The sequence below is a fragment of the Jatropha curcas genome, chromosome 10, assembly GCF_041381405.1.
Source record: "Jatropha curcas cultivar XTBG-Jc1 chromosome 10, XTBG_Jcur_1.0, whole genome shotgun sequence".
NCBI classification, from domain to species: domain Eukaryota; kingdom Viridiplantae; phylum Streptophyta; class Magnoliopsida; order Malpighiales; family Euphorbiaceae; genus Jatropha; species Jatropha curcas.
In genome coordinates this window covers 3644952-3668250 of record NC_143160.1, presented here as the reverse complement: position 1 = coordinate 3668250, position 23299 = coordinate 3644952, and the positions used below count along the sequence as shown (strand labels likewise).

The following is a 23299-nucleotide window of genomic DNA, read 5'->3' as shown; positions in this document are numbered from 1 at the left end:
TCTGGAGATGAAGGAACCATGCTGGATCGAGGTATTTTAGGTCTGGGCACTGGAAGAGGATTCAGTGCCGGAGGAGCCAGAGCAGGCTCTATGTTGGAGCAAACTAAGAAATAACAGAGGAAAAAAAAGAATATTACAGTGTACTGTATTTTTATTAATTGCAAATGTTCTTAAATACAAAAAAAAGTATAACAAAAATTCCTATATTTCAGCTCAACCATGGAACATGCCTCTACGTTTAACAACTCGGCTAGAAAAATGGAAATAATGACTGAAATGTAGTAGAACAAGTCAAAAAATAACAGAAAAAGAAAAAATGCAGCAACTAAATTGGAAGTGCAGCAGCTAAGTCAACTTCTTAACACTCCTCCTTGGCTTTGATGCTGCAAACTCCAAGTTTTTCCCTTAGAAACTCAAATTTGCTTCTTTCCAAAGATTTGGTAAAGATGTCTGCAACATTGTCATCAGTTTTGCAATATTTCAGAATAACAGAACCTTCTTTCTGCACGTCTCTAAGGAAAAACAATTTGATATTAAAGTGTTTCATTTTTCCATGAAAAACGGGATTGTTTGAGATAGCTATTGCTGCTTGGTTATCCACAAACATATATGTGCCTTCATTTTGCTTCAGGTTCAGATCAAATAACACCTTTTTAAGCCATAAAGCTTGATTTGCAGCAGCTGTAGCTGCAATAAACTCTGCCTCCGCAGTTGATTGTGCAACAACTTCTTGTTTTTTACAACACCAAGAGAACATTCCTGACCCCAGATTAAAACAATAACCTGAAGTACTCTTCATATCATCAGAACCACCATGATCACTATCAGAATAGCCCTGCAGAACATGAAACTGACTAGCACCGAACTTGATTCCATGCTTCAATGTTCCTTTCACATATCTTAGAACTCTTTTAGCAACAGAAAAATGAGTTTCAGTAGCACAATTCGTAAATCGAGATAGCAGACTCACAGAATGTAAGATGTCAGGTCTTGTGGCAGTTAAATACATCAAACAACCCACTAGACTTCTGTAAAGAGTTTCGTCAACCTTTTCCGCTACATCTTCCTTGCTGAGCTTTACATTTTTACCCATAGGAGTTGTAGCAATCTTGCACTCATCCATTCTGAATTTTTTCAAAATTTCTTTAGCATATTTGGTTTGGCAAATGAACACCTCTTTCTCCTTTTGTTGAACCTCCATTCCAAGAAAATATGCCATTTCCCCCAAGTCAGTCATCTCAAAGGTCTGTTGCATATCTTTCTTGAATTTATTCACAAGTTCCAAATTGCTTCCTATAACAAGTAAGTCATCCACATATAGGGAAACAACAACAAAATTGATCTCATCACCTTTGATGTAGAGGGTAGCCTCATTGAGACTTTTTTTGAATCCCAGCTGCATCAAATGCTCATCAATTCTGCTATACCAGGCCCTTGGTGCCTGTTTCAAGCCGTATAGTGCTTTTTTGAGCAAATACACATCATCTTCTTGCTCTTTCACAACAAACCCCTCAGGTTGTTCAACGTAGATCTCCTCCTCGAGAAGACCATTTAGAAACATTGACTTGACATCTAACTGGTACACTTTCCAATCCTTTTTAGCAGCAATAGCCAGCAGCAACCTGATTGTTTCGATTCTGGCAACAGGAGCAAATGTGTCAGAAAAATCAACACCAGGGATTTGAGCATAACCCTTCACAACAAGCCTTGCTTTATGCTTATTAATAGAGCCATCTCCATTCAGGTTTGTTCTGAATACCCACTTTACTCCAATCACCTTTCTGTCATCAGGTCTTTTTACCATCTGCCACGTTTTATTTTTTTTAATCATACTCAACTCCTCCTGCATTGCAGCTACCCATTTTTTATCTCTTTTTGCCTCCTGAAAATTTTCTGGTTCCAGGACTGCAATATTGCACTTCTGATAGATTTCAGAAAGTGATCTTGTGCCTCTGATAGGTTCATCATTAACCAAATCAGTTTCGGACAGCTCTAGCAACTTTAAATCTTGACTTGGAATTATACCAGCCTGGTCTCCTTTCCAACTCCATTTAGCATCTTCCATAAAATGCACATCTCTGCTTATTAGAATTTTTCTTGTATCAGGTTGAAAAACTCTATAAGCCTTTGAAACTGAACTGTATCCCACAAAGATTCCAACTTCAGCTTTTCTGTCGAGCTTGTCTCTTTTAATCTGAGGCACATAAGTGAAACACAAGCAGCCAAACACTCTTAAGTTTTTTAAAGAGGGTTTGTAACCATACCAAGCCTCAAAAGGTGTCTTCCCATCAACTGCCTTTGTAGGAAGTCGGTTCAGCAGAAACACAGAAGTGTTAGCAGCCTCTGCCCAGTATTCTTTTGGCAACTCCTTTTCATGAAGCAAGCACCTGGCCATCTCCATCACTGTACGATTTTTACGTTCACTGACTCCATTTTGCTGAGGAGTATATGGAGCAGTGAGTTGATGTTCAATTCCAGCCTCTTCACAGAACTCACTGAAAGTTGCAGACGTGTACTCCTTCCCATTATCAGACCTCAACGTCTGAATTTTGCAGCCACTTTGTGTTTCAATCCAGTTCTTGAATTTCCAGAATACACCAGCCACTTCTGATTTGAATCTGAGAAAATATATCCAGCACATTCTGCTATAATCATCAATGAAAAGCAAATAATACTTACTCCCATTAAGTGAAGGAGTTCTATGAGGACCAGCCACATCAGTATGAATCAATTGAAGCTTTTCTGATGCTCTCCAGGTAGCTTTCTTGAAAGGAAGCCTTGATTGGTTTCCATATTGGCAAGCCTTGCATTCTGGCAGTTCAACTTCAAGATTAGGCAAATCTCGAACAAGTTCATTCTTTTGCATATTCACCACTGCTCTATGATGAAAATGACCTAGCCTTTTATGCCACACTTCTGCATTCACTGTTGTTGCTGAGTAGACTGATTGCTTTGCCTGTAGAAAATCTAGTGCAAAACTCTTCCCTTTCATGCGCACTTTGAACATATCTTCATCTTTTGAGTTTTTGATTAAGCAATGATTGCTCTCAAAAAACACTTTAAAACCATTTTCAAGAAGCTGACCAACACTTAGCAAATTTTGATTAATGTTAGGTACAAATAACACTTCTTGAATAAACTTTATACCTGTTGAAGTATCTACTGCAACTGTGTCTATCCCTTTCGCTGCGATATATTCTCCATTACCAATCTTTACTTTGGAAATGAATGACGTATCCAGCTCCTTGAATAGATCCCTGTCAAAGGTCATGTGGTTGGTGCAAGCACTGTCAATGAGCCATTTGTCACTCGAATGACTTCCTGTAAGACAAGTAGCTACAAATAGTTGCTCCTTTTCATAATCAACTACTTGAGCAACATTTTTCTGCTGTAGATCAACTTGAGCTACAACCTTGCTCTTGCATATTTTCTGATGATGTCCCTTTTTCTGGCACTTCTCACATTTCACATCAGGTCTCCTCCAACATTTTGATGGTGGATGACCCTTTTTGTTGCAGTGCTTACAAGGAGGAAAGTCAGACTTTGATGAATCTGAACCTTCCTTCTTGTTTCCTTTGTACTTCCCGTTCCCTCCTTGATTTGTTTGCACCTTTGCAGCCAATGCTCCTTCAACAGAACCTTCACTTCTCATAAGCCTTCTTTGTTCTTGAGCCTGGAAAGCATGTATCAATTCTGCCAAGCAATCTTTGACAGATTCTTAGTATTTTCCAAAGAAGAGATGGTAGCTTCAAATCTTTCCGGGACAGTAACAAGAATTTTTTGAACTATTCTTGTATCAGCAAATTCAGAACCAAATAATCGTACCTTGTTTACGATATTGAGAAGTCTATCTGAATACTCTTTAATAGTTTCAGATTCCTTCATTTTCTGCATCTCAAATTCTCTAACCAAATTCAGCACTTGCATTCCTTTGATCTTCTCATTTCCCTCGTACTCCTTCTTGAGATAGTTCCATATATCAAAGGCTGTTTTCAAGGTCATGATTCTAGTGAAAATTGAAGATGAAACTGCAGCAAACAAACAGCTTTTGGCCTTGGACTTCCTTGCCTTCCTTTCTTTGAAATTCTTCATTTGAGCCACTGTAGGATTGTCGGGTAGTGGAAGCACTTGGTAGTCTTCCTCAACAGCCTCCCAAAGATCATTTGCATCCAGGTAAGTGACGCGGAACCCTATGGAAATAAATTCCATGAACTCTATGACAAGCTTTGGAAGAGATCAAAGATCTAAATAAACTCCCCTCTATGACACCCAAAGCTTAAAGAAGCAAGAACACCAATAATAGAGTAAAAGAATAAGATAAACGCCACAAAGAATTGATAAGTTTACCTTGATTCTTGATGCAATTAGAAGAATGCAATCTCACACCCTCTAAAAACATGAACACGCCAAAGGCATGAAAGAAGAAGATTTCTCTTTGATTAATTGATTGAATAATGTTAAAAAATTACAAAATAACAAGCTATTTATACTAATCTAAGAGGTCCAGATCCTTAAAGGATTTAGAGTTAGCTAAGGAGTAGGATTTAGCAAATCTAAACCAACTAAGGATATGACTAACAAAATCATAACAACTTAAGGATTTGGATATCTAATCCAAATCTACTAAAGATTGACTAAATCTAAACAAAATAAGGCTAAATAATCAAGGGTGACCGAATTATTGGAGGCCCAACCCATTTACATAGCAAAAACTCAAAATAAACTAACTAGCTTAATGAGAGGCAGGGGCTTGCACGGCCTGGGGCGTGCCAATTGGCACAGGCGTGCTTCAATGGTAAGGCTTCCTTCGCGAGAGGCAGAGGCTTGCACGGCCTGGGGCGTGCTAGTTGGCACGGGCGTGCGCGCATGTATGAGTTTCCCTCACGAGAGGCAGAGGCGTGCACGGCCTGGGGCGTGCTTCTTGGGCATGCTATTTGGCACGGGCGTGCTTCATGCAACTTGATTTTCCTCAGCAAATCAGAGGCTTGCACGGTCTTGGGCGTGCCACTTTGCACGGTCTTGGGCGTGCCACTTTGCACGGGCATGCTAACATAGCACTGTCTAGGCATGCCATAGGCTGGAAATTCATGTTCCAACTCAACATATGCTTCCATCAATGTGAGAAACTTAAGTGTTTTCCATGCTTTCTTGAGTTCTATGTTTGAGTGGTAGCCATTCCGTATCAGTAAGCCTCCATTCTGATTGCCCAAACTTTATAATTTTCTCCATTGAACACTGGAGGTGCAATGGCATTGAAAGGAGTTTCTGCACTCGAAGCCTCCATTTTGGTGAACATACACTCAAATTCCTCACAAGTCCCTTAAGAAGAGGGCTTTGATACCAGTTTGTTAGGGCAAACTAAGAAATAACAGAGGAAAAAAAAGAATATTGCAGTGTACTGTATTTTTATTAACTGCAAATGTGCTTAAATACAAAAAAAGGATAACAGAAATTCCTATATTTAAGCTCAACCATGGAACATGCCTCCATGTTTAACAACTCAGCTAGAAAAATGGAAATAATGACTGAAATGCAGTAGAACAAGTCAAAACATAACAGAAAAAGAAAAAATGCAGCAACTAAATTGGAAGTGCAGCAGCTACGTCAGCTTCTTAACACTCTATACTCCATGGTGAAACTCTATCTGGAAGAGGTATAGCAGAAGTTTCATCCCACCTCACCTAAAAGCAACATTTAAAACTCCATTCAGCACTAAACACAGTTATATAAGAGATGTCCTAATAACAAGAATACTACCTCAAGGCATCTCCATTTAGATTCTGGCCACCTTTGGGAATCAGCATCTTCAATTCCAACAATTGTGCCAGTAAATCTACAAGAAGAAAATTATGTATATACAATAAAGTGATGTCAAATTCTAGGAATGAAAAATAACCAACAAATGCAACTTTAAGCAGTTATGAACAAATGAAAGAGGGTACTTCTGCCAGTCACACCTTTGCTCAGGAGCTTCTTCTCCTTCAAATCTCATTTTAAACCTCATTCCAATAGAATAATTGTTCTTGACAGACTCCATATACCGATCAAATGGAACAATAAACTCAGACGGGCTTGTCCTGGAGCAAAATATTTATAAGAGCATTTAAAAACAGGCAGTTGCAAATTGATTCATATAAAAAATAATTGAGTTATAAATTGCCCTCAGAATATCTGTTGCAGTTAAGTTTGCATTTCCTTGATTACCAAAAGGTCCAGAACAAACAAAAAAATGATGCACAAATGAAATTATATCATAACCCTCTCAAATGATAAATTGCCCAGCCTGAAAACACCATCCTATTTGTGGCATATACTGCATACCTTGGCTTATAATAAACGGTGAACATGGTTCCTCTAGAGACAGCACGCGATGCTGTAGCAAGCACATCTAGATGCATGCTGTGACTGGATATTACAGAAGATGGAACATTTCCCTGCTGTCTCATTGCCCTTCTGACACCAACTCTAAGTTCTCCATTCTCACCTCTAAAACAAACCACACGTCAGTACCATCCAAGCCTATAACACATTGTTTGTAAAATGAAAAGATAAGCCTTGTTCAAATCTCAACTTCAGGAGAAGATGCAAACCTTAAAAATATAAAGGCATCTCCAGCAACAAGCCTTTTGGAGCTAACGAACACACTCCATCCACTTTGAAGCAAGTGCCTTCGCGGTTGCCCTGGGGTTTAACATTATGTAAATGAATCATATGTATAAAAGAATGCTACAAGGATAACTAGTTTACTTCAAATTCACATGGATAAAAGCAGTTTTTTTCAAACCAAGAAAAATTTTTAATATTAAAAGTAGTATTATTCATATGTTCACATCAGAGAGCTCGCAACGTATAGTAAGTGTAGAGCTCATAATCAAGCTTTTTGATCAAGTATGTGATAGTTACCTCGAAAAATGTGCTGGAAACGCCATTCATTTCCATGCAAATCCTTCGCAACCAATTCCTGAGTTGGTGGCTGCCTTGACATATCCTATCATGCACCCAAAATAAACATCAAGTTTTTTTTATAGGTTCAACTAAAATAAAGAAATTTGAAAAAAAAAAAAAGGGCACAGGAATCACTATTTATGACCAGACTTGATACTAACCAGAGGTGGCAGACATTCAACAGCATGTCGCCTAAGCACAGAAAACCCACCATGAGTGCTTGTGTCTGATGCAGTCAAAGTTTTACAAAATGAATGCACATGAAATCGGGGTGGAGGAGGTTGGGAAGGCTGCTTCTCAACAGCATTCTCATCTTGCTAAAATTAAGAAACCATTAAATTATCAGAAAATACAGTTCCAAATTTAACATCACTTACTTGAACACCACATATCAGTAAGTCACAATGAAAACGCACTTACTATGGCCTCAGGAACCAGTGTCACTTGGGCATACACCTCGTCCGTATCTGGTTCGGCCTACAATCAACAGTTGCAACATCAGACAAAGTCCAGATTCGCAAAACCCTCTTAACAAACTAAAACACCACACTACCTTCAACAGGACGTTGATAACGCGACATAAGATCTTTGATGGAAGACAATATACCGGCATCTGCTGGTCGGCCACTTGATTTGTTGACGCCTCAACCTAACCCATCAACAGCAACCAAAATTAACCCAGAAATCAAGTCAGGGAACAACAAAAACGCGGTATGATAAAATATCTTCCAAAATTCAAACACCCTACTCTGGGCTTGCATTAGCGACCAGAAACCCCTCAAAAAACAGTGCATTGAAATTTTGATAATACAAATAGACACCAGAAATCTCAAGAGCAGAGAAATTAAACCTTCGAAAGTGCAAAGGGGCATAATTAAAGGAAAATCCACTGAAAAATACTATTGGAGAACTAGAGTAGGAAGAATGAACCGGACCTGTTCGATGTGTCCCTGAGGAAAGTAGAACACGCGCTCACCTTCACGAGGAACGGTTACCAAGGGACCGGCACAGGCATGCCACAGCTCAGTATACAACGCAGTTTCAGCGTCTGCACAACACGCGCCGCCACGGAGTTAGGAAACACAGCAAAATGCGGAAAATGTCAATATAAATTACTCAGATCACACAAAATTCACCAAAACTTGACAAAATCTGCAGGAATTTTACCTCTTGCCGATGCCTGACGTCTAGAATGACCTTTCTGCCCCTCCATGGCGTTAGGCTCGCTATAACCAGGAGAGAAGCTCTCTCCCCCTACGTTTCCACTGTTACCCTTTATTGGTATCTCCTTTTTGCAACACCTAATGTAAACAATGGGTAAAAACAAACAGAAAATCTTAATATAATATAAATTTTCTGATTATGAGCCAATTAGATTGAATTAGGTTTCAATTCAAGCAACCTGAGTCAACGCTTCCAAACTCGTAAAGCTAATTTTCGCAATTGAGTTTTATTTTTTTATTATATTACGTTACATTTCATGATAGATCACCAATCGAAAAACTTTGAATTTTATATACAAACATATTATGTATATTTTTTAAAATGCATTAGAAAAAAAAGGAAATAAAAAAAAGTGCAGGCCACCTTCGTTTATAGCCAGAAACAGCTAATTCCACAGCACACGCAGTGGCTATGAAAATGAAGAATTTAAAAGATTAGATGGATAAGAAGCAGCCAGTGCTTCACACTCCTTGTTTTTTTGTTTTTGACCCTTTGCACTTAGTGGCTTGGGTTGACCGCCTTTTGAAATGGCAACCGCACTCATATTATTTCTTACAGTATTTCCATTATCATTGTAATGGTAAAAATAGAAAAATGAGAATTGTATTTGGATTAGAGAATTGAATTATTGTAATCTGCGGTCTGAAAAGTCTGAGATAACTAACGAGCGAGATTTTTAAATTTTAAATATATAATAAATGTTGATTTTTTTATCAAACATCGTATATTCTCAAATGATTGATTCTTAATAATTTATCTAAGGATAATAAATGTTAATTTGAAAATAAAGTTATACATTTATGAGAAAGGAAAAATATAATTAATCAACTAATTAATGAGAAAATAAACAATTAACGAGTGATTCTATAAAAAAAGATGGATTTCCTTTTGTGGTGAATGATTTCAAAGGTGAAGTTGTAAGTCCCCATTTCATGTGCTATACAATCAATTGCTTGTAAACGAAATAGTGTTTTGTTCTAACACGCCACTGGAAAACGAAAGACAATATGCATGAATTTGCATCGTCGACCAACCACACACCATTTTTATATTTTTATGTTACTCCAACATTTAAATTTCCCCGTATGAATTTTTTTTTTTTTAAAGACGCATTTTCTCATATTTTATAACATTATTGTTAAATTATTTTTTTAATAATATCGGATTCTAATTAATAAGAAGAGATTATTTAAATTTAGTATGTAGGTATATAGTCCTTTTATATTAAAAATATATTTAATTATATTAGATTATAGTTTATTACGGTTATAGTTTTTAGTCTCTCTCCCTCAAATTCGAAACTGCAGCATTGATGGATTACATTTATGTGGACTTGGCAGCCCATTGATCATTTATGTTAAACACGCGGGCCTGTAAGGTTTTGGACATCGAAGACTTTGCGAATGGGTCTCGAATTTGGGCTAGGCCCAATTGAACTGTCAGCTGCTAGCGGGAGATCTAATGGCGTCGCTTTACCAGGCTACACAGCCTATGCTGTACGCTTGAGGACATCGAAAGCTCTATGCTCCTCTTTCCCCACCATTACAGCCACCGTAGTCTGCGGTCTCCATTGGAATTCACAAAATAATGGGTCTAATCCCATACAAAAATTTACAGTTCTTCAAGAATCGACACCGAAATGTAATTTCAAGACTCAGAATCCGCTGTCTCAAATTCATCTCGTATAGTACCAGTAACCAAAACGACAGCACGGTCAAAGAAATCACTGGATTATTGAAGGAAAACAACTGGCAACACCTCATAGAATCTTCTACTTTATCAAGTAGGTTAAACCCAGATGTAGTTATTTCGGTTCTCAAACAAAACCTGGTGAATGATCCTAAGCGCCTGTTTGGTTTCTTCAACTGGGTCCATTCGAGAGTTGGTATACCTCAAAATCTTTATTCCTTTTCAATTACTGCAGTAATTCTATGCAATTCACAGCAGTTTGTTCCTGCAAATATCGTTTTGGAACGAATAATTGAGGCCCGAATGCCGCATTTGAAGATTTTGGATTCAATTATTACGTGCTTTAGAGAGTTTAATTGGAATAATTCAGTGGTTTTCGAAATATTGATTAATGCTTACAAAAAGAAGGGGTTTTTGAATGAGGCTGCTGGTGTGTTTTTAGGAGCTAAAAACCATGGCTTTGTGGTTGGTTTGGTTTGTTGTAATTCTTTGTTGAAGGATTTGTTGAAGGGGAATAGATTGGAGTTGTTTTGGGATGTGTATAATGGGATGTTAGAGGCTAAGGTGGTTCCTGATGTATACACTTATACAAATTTAATTAATGCATATTGCAGAGCAGGAAATGTTAAGGCGGGTAAAAGCATACTTTTTGATATGGAAGAGAAGGGTTGTAATCCTAGTTTGGTTACTTACAATGTGTTGCTTGGAGGGTTCTGCAGAGCTGGAGATGTTGATGAAGCTTTTAAGCTAAAGAGGACTATGGTTGATAAGGGTTTGTTCCCTGATAATTATACTTATGGTGCACTTATTGATGGATTTTGTAAACAAAAGAGATCTAGAGAGGCGAGATTGATGTTGAAAGAGATGTATAGCGTGGGTTTGAAACCTGATCCTATTGCTTATACTTCTTTGATTGATGGGTTTATGAAACAGGGTGATATTAGAGAAGCTTTTCAGGTTAAGGAGGAGATGCTTGCTCATGGAATTAAGCTAAATCTTTTCACATATAATGCACTTATTCATGGGATGTGTAAGGTTGTTGAGATGGAGAAAGCGGAAGCACTTTTTAGTGAAATGATTGCAATGGGAATAAAACCTGATACCCAGACTTATAATTGCTTGATAGAAGGGTATTATAAGGAACAGAATGAGGCAAAGGCAAATGAGTTACTGAATGAGATGATGAAAAGTAACTTGGCACCCACTGTATACACTTGTGGTGTGATAATCAATGCTTTGTGCTGCTCTGGAGAACTTGGAAGGGCAACCAATGTGTTTCGGTATATGATTTCTAAGGGTTTGAAACCAAATGTTGTGTTGTACACTACTTTAATAAAAAAGCTTGTCCAGGAAGGTGCATTTGAAGGGGCAATAAAGATCTTAGAGGTTATGGAGGAGCAAGGAGTAGTGCCAGATGTCTTCTGCTATAATACTGTTATAATTGGCCTCTGCAAGGCTGGGAAGATGGAAGATGCAAGGAAGTACCTGGTTGAAATGGCTAAGAAGGGATTAAAGCCAAATGTTTATACTTATGGGGCTTTTATTCATGGATATTGCAAGACTGGAGCAATGCAAGAAGCTGACAGGTACTTTACAGAGATGCTAGGTTGTGGTATAGACCCAAATCATGTTGTTTATTCGGCCTTGATTGATGGGCATTGCAAGGAGGGCAATACTGCTGCATCCTTTGCAAAGTTTAGATGTATGCTTGAGCAACAAGTGCTTCCTGATGTGCAGATATATTGTATTCTCATCCATGGCCTCTTAAGGAATGGGAAACTGCAGGAAGCAACAGGGGTTTTCTCTGAACTCCTTGACAAAGGCCTGGTGCCTGATGTATTTACATACAACGCTCTTATTTCTGGCTTTTGTAAGCAAGGTGATTTAAAGAGAGCCTTTGAGCTTTATGAGGAGATGTTTCAAAAAGGCATAAATCCAAACATTGTTTCTTACAATGCCCTGATCAATGGGCTTTGCAAGTTTGGTGACATCGAGAGAGCTCGTGAACTGTTTGATGGAATTCCGAGTAAGGGTTTGGTTCGCAATGGTGTGACTTATTCTACGATTATAGATGGATATTGCAAATCTGGAAATTTAAATGAGGCATTCCAGTTGTTTGATGGGATGGCAATGGAGGGGGTTCCACCAGATAGCTTTGTTTACTGCGCCCTAATTGATGGATGTTGCAAAGAAGGAAGTTTGGAGAAGGCTCAGTCCTTATTCTCACAAATGGTGGAGAAAGGCTTGGCCTCTATTTCTGCTTTCAATGCCTTGATCGATGGCTTTTGCAGGTCAGGAAAACTGATTGAGGCTTATCAGCTATTTGAAGACCAGTTTGATAAGCATATCACTCCAAATCATGTGACCTACACAATTTTGATTGAATATCATTGCCGGGTAGGAAGAATGAAGGAAGCGAAGAAGCTCTTCCTGGAAATGCAAAAGAGGAATTTGATGCCAAATATTTTAACTTACACAACACTGTTACAAGGCTACAACCGTATAGGGAGCAGATCTGAGATGCATACCCTATTTGATGAGATGATTGCAAGGGATATTGAGCCTGATGATATGCTTTGGAGTGTGATGATTGATGCTTACCTGCAAGAAGGTAACTGGATTAAAGCTTTAAAGCTGGTGGATGACATATTGTTGAAGGATGTGAATGTGGGCAAAAACGTGTATAATGTACTAACTGATATCCTATGCACGTATAATAATGTTCCCAAACTCTTGAAATTACTTAATGAAATTGAAGAGCAAGGATATAATCTCAATCTTGCTACTTGTAGAGTTCTAGTTTGTTGTTTTCACAGAGCAGGAAGGACAGACGAAGCAGTGAAGGTTCTAGATAGAATGGTCAGGTTTGGATGGGTCCCAGCCTCCACTGATATATGTGATTTTATCAATGAAGACAGTAAAAAGTCTGACAATATTGATGATTTCTCAAAGCAAACAGTACCTGGAATTGCTTGTCAGGCGCAAGCCTGATTGTTGCAGAAGAGAGTTTGAATTGTGTCTGGACAAGGTGTTACCGGAGTCAAGATTAAACTGATAATCATATGCCTTCAGAAAATTGTGGTAGCCCTTTGGTTTAGACAATGTGCAGCTTCCTTCTTGTGAAACAAATCAAGGTGGAGATTTGTCGAATGAAAGTCACTGGGTACTCAAAAAGGTACTAACACTTTCAGTATTCTGCATCTCTTCTTCAACTGAGTTCCCCCCTCTGTGTTTTAGCAGAAAAGTTACCATTGGGCAATTACCCACTGGTTGAATGGCGACGTTGTCGTTTAAAAGATCATCAAGTCAAACTGTAAATTAGTATTCTCCCTCACCCTTGATGAAGAAAAATGGAGAAAAATAGCTGCAAAGTTATTGCTTAGCAAAGTTTATTTAAATCAGCAATGATTCTTTTAAAGCTTTTTTCTGCCTTCAGTATAGATATTACATTCGCCCTTGCAACTATAGTGATTCTACTTTTTTCAGAAACCTATTTCTAGCACAAAAAGATTATAAGAAATGTTATCCATTATAGAATCCAGTCCCCTCTTGAATTATAAAATGCGTTCTCTAACTCTCAAGTCTTTCGTAGTCAGATTTGTAGTTACTGATCCTTTGCCTTTAAGTCATCTGCAGAAGATTGGTTGTCTCTGTGGGTTCCTTTTTGTGAATGTTTTAATCATCTATAAAATTTGGTATGGTAATTTTATTTCTTATATCACAGCAAAATTGACCTTTCTGTTGGTTATTGGCTTATTGCTGCATTTTTTTCACTACTGGATTGGTTTAACAGTGAGGTTGTCATGTTTGAAGTATATATACCTAGGCGCATACTTGATTCGTGGTTTTATAGGTATTTCTTCTAACTGATGTTTCACTAGGAAGAGATTAAGTGGGGAAGGAGTAAGAAGATAAGAGAGCAGGTGAACAGGAGGTCAAGAGACAGTGAAGTCGATTTGGTTATGTTGTCAAATGCCTCAGATGAAGATGGTGATAGTGTTGCCGGTGGCATAGGGCAGCAAACATGAATTTTGCAGATGGGGCTGCTCAAGCAGTAACCGAGAATGTCACCACCCAGAACATGTTCTTGATCTTAGTTTTCACTTTATGTAGCATCTTCTATCTATGGCTTTTACCAAGTTGTTTATTCTCTTGCATTTAAGAGAGTGCCGTTATTCATTTTTCATTTGTAACGTCTGGGTTTCCTGCAATATTTAATCTGATAGTGTAAGCATGGAAGTAATGCAATAATAGCACAATGCATTTACCTCTTCTCAGCATGTCTTGTTCTTAGCTTTTCTTTTTTGCCTTACCGACTTTGCTGTCATTACTTGAAACCATTTTATTCTCCGGCTCTGGTACAGTGGTATTCTTTCCTCAGAGCAAGACTCAAGAGTAACAGTTGTCAATACTTCTGGAATCACCGGGTGAAAAATTTCCAGTAGAATATTGGATTTTCAATTTGTTGTAATAATACACATTAAGCAGTTTAAGATAACGGCATATCATAACTAGTTCATACTTTGAAAATTAAATTGTTTTGCTCAGTACATTCTTTGAGCTGAAATGCCAATAGAGACCTATATGTTATCCTCCAAACTACCCTCACTGCGCAGCATCGTTAAATGCAGAAGTTTCAGAAGAGTCCTGTTAATCTAAGTACTGGTCTTCAGATCCCTTGTTACTGGAACTCTCAGATAACTTATATACAACTGTATAATAAACTATAAAAGTGCAACCTACCAGAAGCTCTGATGGGAAAACGGAGGCAACCTGAAAGGAAGGCACCTATATACAGAGACTGAACTCATATATACTTGTGGGGGGTGAAAGATTATACATGACCTACCAATCATCTTGCCAATTGCTGGAACAACAAAGGAACCAAGTCTATGGTTTCTAGCATTCAATACAAAATATCCCTTCAATCTGCTTTCGGATGCCTAGATTCTCTGATCTTGAGCAGTCATAGTTTACTTTGTTAAAAGAACAACCAGCTCACAATCATCAAGGGGTGATTCTGACAAAAGCTGAAATGCATTATTTCCTGATGTATCAACAGCTTGTGGATCTGCGCCCCTGCGTTCATCGGATTGGTAAAATCTTTGAGCAGCTATTTTCAACTTTTAAGGAAGATAATTGAATAATTAAGGTGTGAACATTAGAAAATGGGAGAAATATAGGACCTGAAACCTCTTCTCCACGAATGCTAAATGGAACTGCAGCCTTAAATAATGGTAATAAATAAGAACTGCTTGCCAAGACTATTCTATTATTTTTCATAGGCAACTAGGCAACCTGTGATCCTCCATATAATTATCTCTAGGTGAATGAACTGAACCAATCGAATTGGTTACTAAGGCCTTATGTTAACTGTCTTAGGCTATTGTTTGAATCCTCCCTTATTCTGGTGATGGTTGAACAGATTGTGAAGGATCAAATTACTATTTATTGTGTTGCATTCACATTTTTCTAAATTGACAGTAATTTTGTTTAATAGAAAAAGAGGATGCAAAAGATCCTTCTTATACCTATGCAGTCTACCATCTAGATTTTGCATTTCAATAGGTTTCACTACCTATAGATCTATTAGAGAGGCAACATTGGGTATAGTCTTTTGATTCCTAATCATATAGGCTCCTTTACACAGAATTGGAAGCTGAGAACTTCACAACATGGAAACAAGAGCCACCAAATATTGGTTGAAATCCTAGCCAAGCCTAAAATGTTTAGCAATATGAAGAACAAGTTGATCACCAGGTGGAGGATGGAACAAATTTATTACCAAAATGCAAAAAGCAAAGGCATGAGAATCTGAAGAATCACCTTGTGAGAAGCAACTTTGCAATTACAGGTCTCTGACTAATGATGCATTGATGCAGTGGCGTCTGACCTTTCGAATTAGAAGAATTTATATTTGCACCATATTGTAGGAGTAGCTCTACCATGCCAATGTCAGCAGTTATGCAGGCGAGGTGAAGCAGAGAACATCCATCAGAAAAATCCTTTATGTTCTGATCTTCATTTTTATTTAATGGTGTTCCATAGCTTGCAAAGGGCTTGTCTGAAGTGTCACCTGCAAATCAGTCAAACTTGAGGTCAAGGTTTTCTTTATCTTCCTACTGGATTACAAAGGTTAGAGATGAGGATGTACTAAATGATGCTTGCCCATGGATGGCATTGACATCAGCCAGTGAGCAGACAATATGGCGGTAGACTGCTTTCTTGTCATTGGCATGGACACTTTCCCACATTTGTTGTGCTGCCAAAAGGAGATTCTGTTTGTCCTTGATCTTGTGAGTAAATATTTTTTCTGCATACTGCATCATGAGGAAACTGTCAATTTTGGCTCTTAAATTATTTTATCAGGTTACTGCCATAGAGGTAAAGTAATAAAAATAAAAAAAAGTTTTGTCCTCTAATGTGATTAAACTTGATGCAAACATTGTAGAGCACATCCATAACCATAACAGGCACAGAACAACTGAAGGCTGAGGAGAGGCAAATACGAAATGTAAATTGCAAGGAATTATAGGCATTTAGTGTTAGGGATTCTCACTCTCGTATTTTCATTAAATCTTTGTATGTCTGTGTGTTCTCCGTGCAAGTGCAAATGGTTTACCAGTAATATGAATGAAAGTGACAAAATCAATGATAAGAAACCACAAAGACATCGTGTATGACAGCTAAATATTTGTCGCTTTACAACTCAGTTTACATGCATTCAGAAACAACAGGAAACAGAAAATAATTGTGATTAAGGCAGTATATGTGAAACGTAAGTTTGCCTTGAGTGGGAAGCAGTCCCAGCTTCAGATCCAGGCAATTTGCTTAGCTTAAGATGAAAGTATTTATGTTTTGATCAGATTTGTAGGCCCATCGTTTGACCCTCGATGGTCTAGAAGAATCCAAAAAGGTAGCAGCCTAGAGCTTCTATTCGTATCCTAGAAGGAGGCAAATCATACCTATGATCCTTAACTATGTTGAACCCAGTTAAATACATACATATATATATATATATATATATATAAAATACAAGTTTCAGGCTATAACAATAAGGAAATCAACTAGTTCATCAGACTCCAGAGCAGCCCAGTTCAAATAAGCAATAACAAATTATTTTACTTGAAAATTGTCATGTGTCCTTCAGATGATGTTAGATATATCTTCTCTTTGATAAAAAGAAAAATCCATGGTTATAGGAGCAAGGAGACGATATGTTATTTTTTTACGATCATATTGCCATTGCCTGGTTGGTTTACGTAGGTACATTAAAGTGATAATGAAAGTGTTCAAAGGGGAAAGGGACAAAGAAACAAGAATTGTCCAACGGGAGTATTGGAACTATTCAGAATATTACCTTTGCATGAATAAAATGCTCCTTAACAGAAATAGGATCATCATGACTTGGTTTTCTCAGATGGAAAAGCTTCTGTTTTTCAGATCCTGAAAAACTAAATCACAAAAGCAACCAACTCTTAGCATAAAAACCAAAAAAAAAAAAAAAAATTGAAAGAAGAGAAAACAGTTCTAATCATATCAAATGATGCACAACTTACTCTTTAAGCATTTCATCAGCAGTAAAAGGAGTTCCTGATTGTAGTAACTCCTCCCAAATTGAGTTTGCATAAAGGTTGCCTATTGACTGAAACAAATTTAAGACGGATGGTTCCCACACTTTGACATCAAGCGTCAGTGATCTCACCTGCATTGAAAGTTGTACAAATGAATGAGCAAACAGAAAACAATGGTGATCACTGACACCAAAGAGATCCACGCCAATATATACAAAACAAATAAAAGTTACCAAAAGCAAGTTGACCATTTCTTTTCTTTTTCTTAAAAAAGGAACAAATTCTTCCTTTGTTGCTTTCTTTCTTTTCTTTCTTTTTTTAATTTAATTTTATTTTATTTTTTAAATCCAATTACTGATTGATGAAGGACTACATTAAAACAAGACTGTTACAAGGTTTGCATCTCAGGAAACCAGAAGGTCCTGATGCCTATACTCGAGCTTTTACGGAGAAAAAGTGAAGACAACCTATTTGACTATGTAAAAAGCAATATGGTTCTATATGCGAAGCTTGATAGATTACCTTTGATACATGTACACCAAGATTACGATGAACACCTGAACATTCAATGCACATGAGAACACCAAGGTTTAAGGATGCCCAGTCCGGCTCAGGTGCACCACAATCAACACATTTGTCATTTCCAGGTACTCTTCTCAATATGTCAATCGGCTTCTCACTTCTCATAACAAATTCCTGCTGTTGTGAATTTTTAGATGAATGAAAATGACTTCTGCTGGTGACATCATCAACCTCTGACTGATCAATGTCAGAAGAATCAACCATTGAGCTGCTATCACTGACAGAAAGACGATCAGCATTTCCCGCAGAAAGATGCTGACAAATAATTGATTTCTGCTGATTAACAAGTATATAATCACAGGTTAAATTTTAATAGAAAAAAAAGTTATCAATATTTACTCCTTCAGCTACTTGAAAACTCAATAATGAGGTAATCACTCCAGTAATCTTTTCAATCCAGTCCATCTGGTCCAGTGCATTCTCTGCCTGCACAGGAAGAACATACAATTGCGAATCTGGGAATCTGAATGTGCAAGAAGAAAGAGGTAACATTAAATTTATCGATGAGTTTTGAGACGAATGTTCATGCTGAACTTTAAAAAAGCACCTGCAAAGTGTAAACTTTCGTTGGTGAAATAATTCTGAAGCAGAATCTTAAATCTGACTGATCTGCGTCAACCTTTATTGTTGAGGTTAACAGGTTTACAGTGTGACGTGCAACAGATTTTTCATCATGCAATCCACCATGATAATGAGCAGAAAGCCATCGACTCAGCAACCCAGGGCCATTTTCAGTGGAAACACTCCTCTGCACAGAAGATTGACTTCCACCTGTCTGAAATAGGGTGCTCAGTGTTCAGGGAACTGCTTATGAGGCCACAATTGATGGACTTGAACAGCCCACAACATACAAGCTATCTTTCATCTAGTGACTTACAGATACCCAGCTGAAAGGTTTGCGATAATAGTAGAGCATCCCTCGACTATCAAGGACAAAAAATCTTCTCTTCCAATCACCTCTCAAATTTGAGGAACGTTTTGATAAATATCCTTGTCGAATGGTTTGAACCTGTACAAAATGTAGTCTTAGTGAGCCCCTTAATTCAAACTACTTTACCAATGCTCAGAAAATCTAACCAATTCATGAAGAAATAATATTAAAGAGAAATAGGTAATATCCACTATAGAACTACCTTCCCTTTTGCTGCAGATTGCATGGCTGCCTCTATCACTTTATTTGAACTCCTAGGGAAAGGTCGCAAACACTCTCCATTGGGAGAACTGAGGCCTCCATTTAAGGAGTGCTTACTTTCTCGATCAATCTGCCTCATGTACTCTTGCACCCTTTCATTAAGAGATGCTTGCTCATAGTTGGAGCATTCTCTGGACTGTTGTGCATAAGCCAAGACCTGTAGCATAACATCCCAGGCTTTAGTAAATTAACATGTCAGAATAGAAAAGTTTTCAGGTAGAACTTGATGCTAATAGTCAACTTTCAATAGTATCTCCTTGGGAAAGATCAACAAGGAGAGAGAACAATTTGCTGGCCTTAATCAGATCTCATGGCAACAGACAACCAGAAACTGAACAGGCAAGGAGACCCACAATTTACTGCGTGATCAGAATCCGAAATAAAAGAGAAATTTAGTTCCTTTTATGGGTAGGGCAGAGTCGGTCAGGAAAGAGTAGGGTGAAAAGTTAGAGCAGTTACTGCAATAAAATCCGCGATTTGAAACTACCCGCCAGTAAACCAAAGAACAAGGACTTGTGTGTATTTTGTCATTTATCCTTACTCCTTTTCCATTAAAAAAAAAAAGCCCTATCTCAGGTCTATATGGACAGAGTCCCAGGTTCTGATGGTTCAAAGGTAACAATTATGGAATCTTAATCATCCTCGTGACATGCTTTTTCCAGTTACTTACAATAAAATCCAATGCACAAGGCGGTTTTCAACAGCATAAACTGGTTTCAAGCTAAAAGAACGACCTGAGAAGTAAGTTGTTAAACTTTGTCTTGGTATTACTTTCTTATTTATTTATTTATTTATTTATCACTTCTTCAAAAGCACAGACACATTTGGAGATTTTACATATGGGCCTATTCTGAAAATGGAAGAACGGAAAAAACTTCTTAGCATTTTACTTAGTGAGTTTTGTTAGTCCAGGAGAGATTTAACTGTTTAGAAATACTTTATACTTTCCTCTATGCTAAGAAACTAAACTTATTCTATTACAAATTTGACAGAACACAAGAAAACTTTGAAAAACCTGGTTAATAAAAGGCTCCAGCTGATGCAATAGCTCATACCCCTGAAAGAATTGAAAATTTTCAAGTCAAGCATATGCAAAATCATACCTTCGGAAGAATCATAGAATGATTATCATATGATCATACAGAAGGATACCTGCTTGAAGTATCGAAGGTGAGCATCCATTGTTCCACTAACAGCCTCTAGAAACTCAAATCTTTTCTTGGCCTCAACAATAGAAAGAGCACTAACCTGGAAATAGAAAAACATGCAGCATATTTGATATGAAACAGCTTCTGCATTGTAGATTTATTTGATTTGCATATTCTTGTATGAATCTACTTCTACTTACCAAGTGAAAACGTGCTTGCTCAAAAGAAGATCTTGCATTGTGTTGTTCCTGGAATGTCTCTCCACCAAATTAGATGTACACTGACAGTCTACCATAATTAACTATTGATAACTTATGTACCAGAATGAATAGCGATTAGAAGTTATAAGTAGGCTCCTAATGCATATACCTCCTCTATAGTAGTAGCTACATCCATCTTTGTGCTCTTTTTCAATGACAGAAACTTATCTCGTGCCTGTGCTACAACATGCCATTGGCATTAAGCATTGCAGCCAAGGAGTCATTGGTTAATATGAATCTTCAAAATTTAAATTGCATTGATAAGATATGATTATTACAACAAATATACAATCAAAAAGAGAAGCAGCTGTAAGAAAGGAAATACCAGACCATTTTACCATAAGGAAGTAGAGATTATTTGAACACAGGTTTAGCAAGAATCAACTTAAAGATCAAGTCTTTTTGCTGCTAGAGAGATTTTAAAATTTAAAAGATATTTGAATATATATCTATCACTTAAGGTCCCTAATTCTCTAAGTTCAATTTTCTTTCCAGTTCTGGATGGTAACCAGCACCTTAAAGATACTTCTACATTAAATGAATTGCATAAAACCATGTAAGGTCCCTAATCCTATCAGTTAGTTTTTCCTTCTCATTCTGGACCTTAACCAGAATCTTAGAGATCCACCTATGGTAGAAGTGTTCAATTCAGTGAAAAACAAAGTTTTCAAGGCTATGCAACCATGTATGGCAGAAAACATCAAAATGCTTGCGTACATCCATGGAATTCAAAGAACAAAGAAGTTGTGAAAGAGATAAACAACAAAAAATAGATAAATTGGAGTCACATAACAGAAGCTTGAGACACAATACCAACCTGATCATATACGAGGGAAGCTTTGTCAAAACGTTTTCGAGCTTCCTGCACCAAATGCAACATTCTTATTGCTATAAATTTGAATCAGAGAAAATCTTCAATAACTAACCTAGTCCAAATATTGATTACAAAAAAAGCATTAGTAACAAAGTTATTCATGGATTTTTGACCTAAAAGATATGATTAAATAGCATTAGTGGGCCCAATTGAGCAACCTTTGTCATGCCAATCACTCAAATATCTCAACTCTGAAACTGCTATTTGGAATAAAAATTTGAAATGAGATGTTTAACATTGAAAAGTCAACGATCGTCTGTTTTGCATAGGAGATAATGGCCACAAGAGTTTGTGCTGGTTTTATATTTATACATATAAATGCACTACATTTTTAACACAGATATGATTACGGTAGAAAGAAAGACAGACAATAACATTACACATACAAGAAAGCATCCATGCCATAAGATATACACAGTACCTTGATGTCTTGTAGGTCAACGCTCACAAATTGTAGCAAACGATCGTTTAGAATGTGCTCAATCTGACAAATACAATTAATAATGTTAGAAAAGGAAATCAGTTTCAACAGTTTTCCATCTTCTATAACATACTTTAAAGAATATTACTCTTCTTTGGAATATGATACCTGAGACCTAAGAACTTCCTTGTATGTCCCAATTTCTCTCAAAGCAATTGTAAATTTGCTCATCACTGGGCCTAAGATAAACAGAAACATAATTCTATGATTATCAGCAAAAAAATATATACATTGAGCTATTTATTTGGCTCCTGTGGTTGTATAAAGTAAACCATAGATGTAGATGCTCGAATCAATGTAAAAAACTAGATACCTCCAAAAGCAACACAAATAGGATCATTATGCCCTCCTCCAAAAGCTTCAAGAGCACTAGCAAAAGCAACGTCGGCATCATAACCCTCTCCAAGCCCTTCTCTGAAAATTTGAGAAACCAAGTATATATAAGATCCTTCAACGCATTTTCTACAATGAAATATCAGGTCAAGAAAAGAGAAATCCAAATTTACAAAAATGGACTTACGTGTACTTTCGAGATCCTTTGACGAATTTTAAACATCGTCCTCTCAATAGCTCTGCACTTTCTTCCATGCATTGTATCTATTTGGTCAAACAATCCATCAAATGATCAAAATAAGCTACACATAACAAAATACAATATGCATAGACTTAAGAACACAGACGTCGAATTACAAAATAAACGATAAAGAGAAATACGTGTACATGCAATGTACTTAGCATAAGAAAATGCAAGATCAGTCTAAAAAGTAAACAAAAAGTTTAAACTAACGAGAAACACAATACATTGACCATTAATTTCATGGAAAAAGAAGAAGAGCACCTGTTGCCGAAACATCGGCGAATCGTCTAGTTTCGCGAAAAGCATTTCAGATTCTGTGGAGCAATTCGTCTTGCTCGTCGTTTTTGCTGTTGTTTTCAGGGAAATGGAAGGTTGAGAGAGAGGGAAGGAAGGAAAGTAAAGCAAAAAGGAGAAACAGAGAAACAGAGTTTTTGGTTTTTTTTATATAAAATTGTTTGGTTTGGGATATGCTGTGTTTTAGTGTCGAGTGACTTTTCTTTTTTGGATAAATGGGCGCAATCTAAGGAAGGAAGAAGGTTTGTTTTTAGTGTTTTGCTTAGATTAGAGTGTTTCTGTTTGCGAACTTTCATGGCGTCGCTGAAAAAATATACCCACACCCGCCTTTTGTAACCAGGAAAAAAATAATCGATCAGGAAGGCAAAATTTGGCCCATTGATATGTGTCCGAGCCCATTTTGTTTAGCCACGTGGTGGCCGAAAACGGCATTATCTTTCATTTTTTGTGTGCCAGTTA

General features: G+C 37.3%; 3 protein-coding genes across 6 annotated transcripts; 1 reads left to right on the top strand and 2 right to left on the bottom strand.

The window, feature by feature from the left end:
- Positions 1–5379: 5379 nt before the first annotated feature.
- On the bottom strand, positions 5380–8686 carry LOC149492940 (auxin response factor 2A-like). Of its 2 annotated transcripts, none has more exons than XM_089726990.1 (12): positions 8533–8686; positions 8113–8246; positions 7881–7993; positions 7499–7594; positions 7366–7422; positions 7107–7262; positions 6904–6988; positions 6591–6681; positions 6322–6486; positions 5958–6077; positions 5758–5833; positions 5380–5681 (listed from the first exon to the last, which is right to left on the bottom strand). In XM_089726990.1, exons 2-12 carry the CDS (start codon positions 8156–8158, stop codon positions 5613–5615), a joined length of 1074 nt encoding a protein of 357 aa, XP_089583116.1. In that variant the 5' UTR covers positions 8159–8246; positions 8533–8686; the 3' UTR covers positions 5380–5612. The 2 variants fall into 2 exon arrangements, with proteins under 2 accessions (XP_089583116.1, XP_089583117.1); XM_089726991.1 differs by lacking the exon at positions 8533–8686 and adding an exon at positions 8348–8491.
- A 964-nt stretch (positions 8687–9650) lies between these two features.
- On the top strand, positions 9651–14138 carry LOC105648726 (Pentatricopeptide repeat (PPR) superfamily protein). Of its 3 annotated transcripts, none has more exons than XM_012235205.4 (2): positions 9651–13033; positions 13744–14138. In XM_012235205.4, exon 1 carries the CDS (start codon positions 9757–9759, stop codon positions 12847–12849), a length of 3093 nt encoding a protein of 1030 aa, XP_012090595.1. In that variant the 5' UTR covers positions 9651–9756; the 3' UTR covers positions 12850–13033; positions 13744–14138. The 3 variants fall into 3 exon arrangements, with proteins under 3 accessions (XP_012090595.1, XP_012090594.1, XP_012090596.1); XM_012235204.4 differs by having other exon boundaries at positions 13740–14138; XM_012235206.4 differs by having other exon boundaries at positions 13712–14138.
- A 208-nt stretch (positions 14139–14346) lies between these two features.
- AGD1 (ARF-GAP domain 1) lies at positions 14347–23298 on the bottom strand. The gene is made up of 20 exons (XM_012235203.4): positions 22808–23298; positions 22490–22566; positions 22283–22383; positions 22078–22148; positions 21910–21972; positions 21432–21476; positions 20724–20789; positions 20555–20602; positions 20359–20454; positions 20222–20263; positions 19148–19363; positions 18892–19023; positions 18562–18789; positions 18354–18440; positions 17955–18269; positions 17418–17563; positions 17219–17312; positions 16013–16178; positions 15685–15934; positions 14347–14937 (listed from the first exon to the last, which is right to left on the bottom strand). The coding sequence occupies exons 1-20, from the start codon at positions 22850–22852 to the stop codon at positions 14832–14834; spliced, it is 2394 nt and encodes a 797-aa protein (XP_012090593.1). The 5' UTR covers positions 22853–23298; the 3' UTR covers positions 14347–14831.
- Between the last annotated feature and the right edge of the window lies 1 nt (position 23299).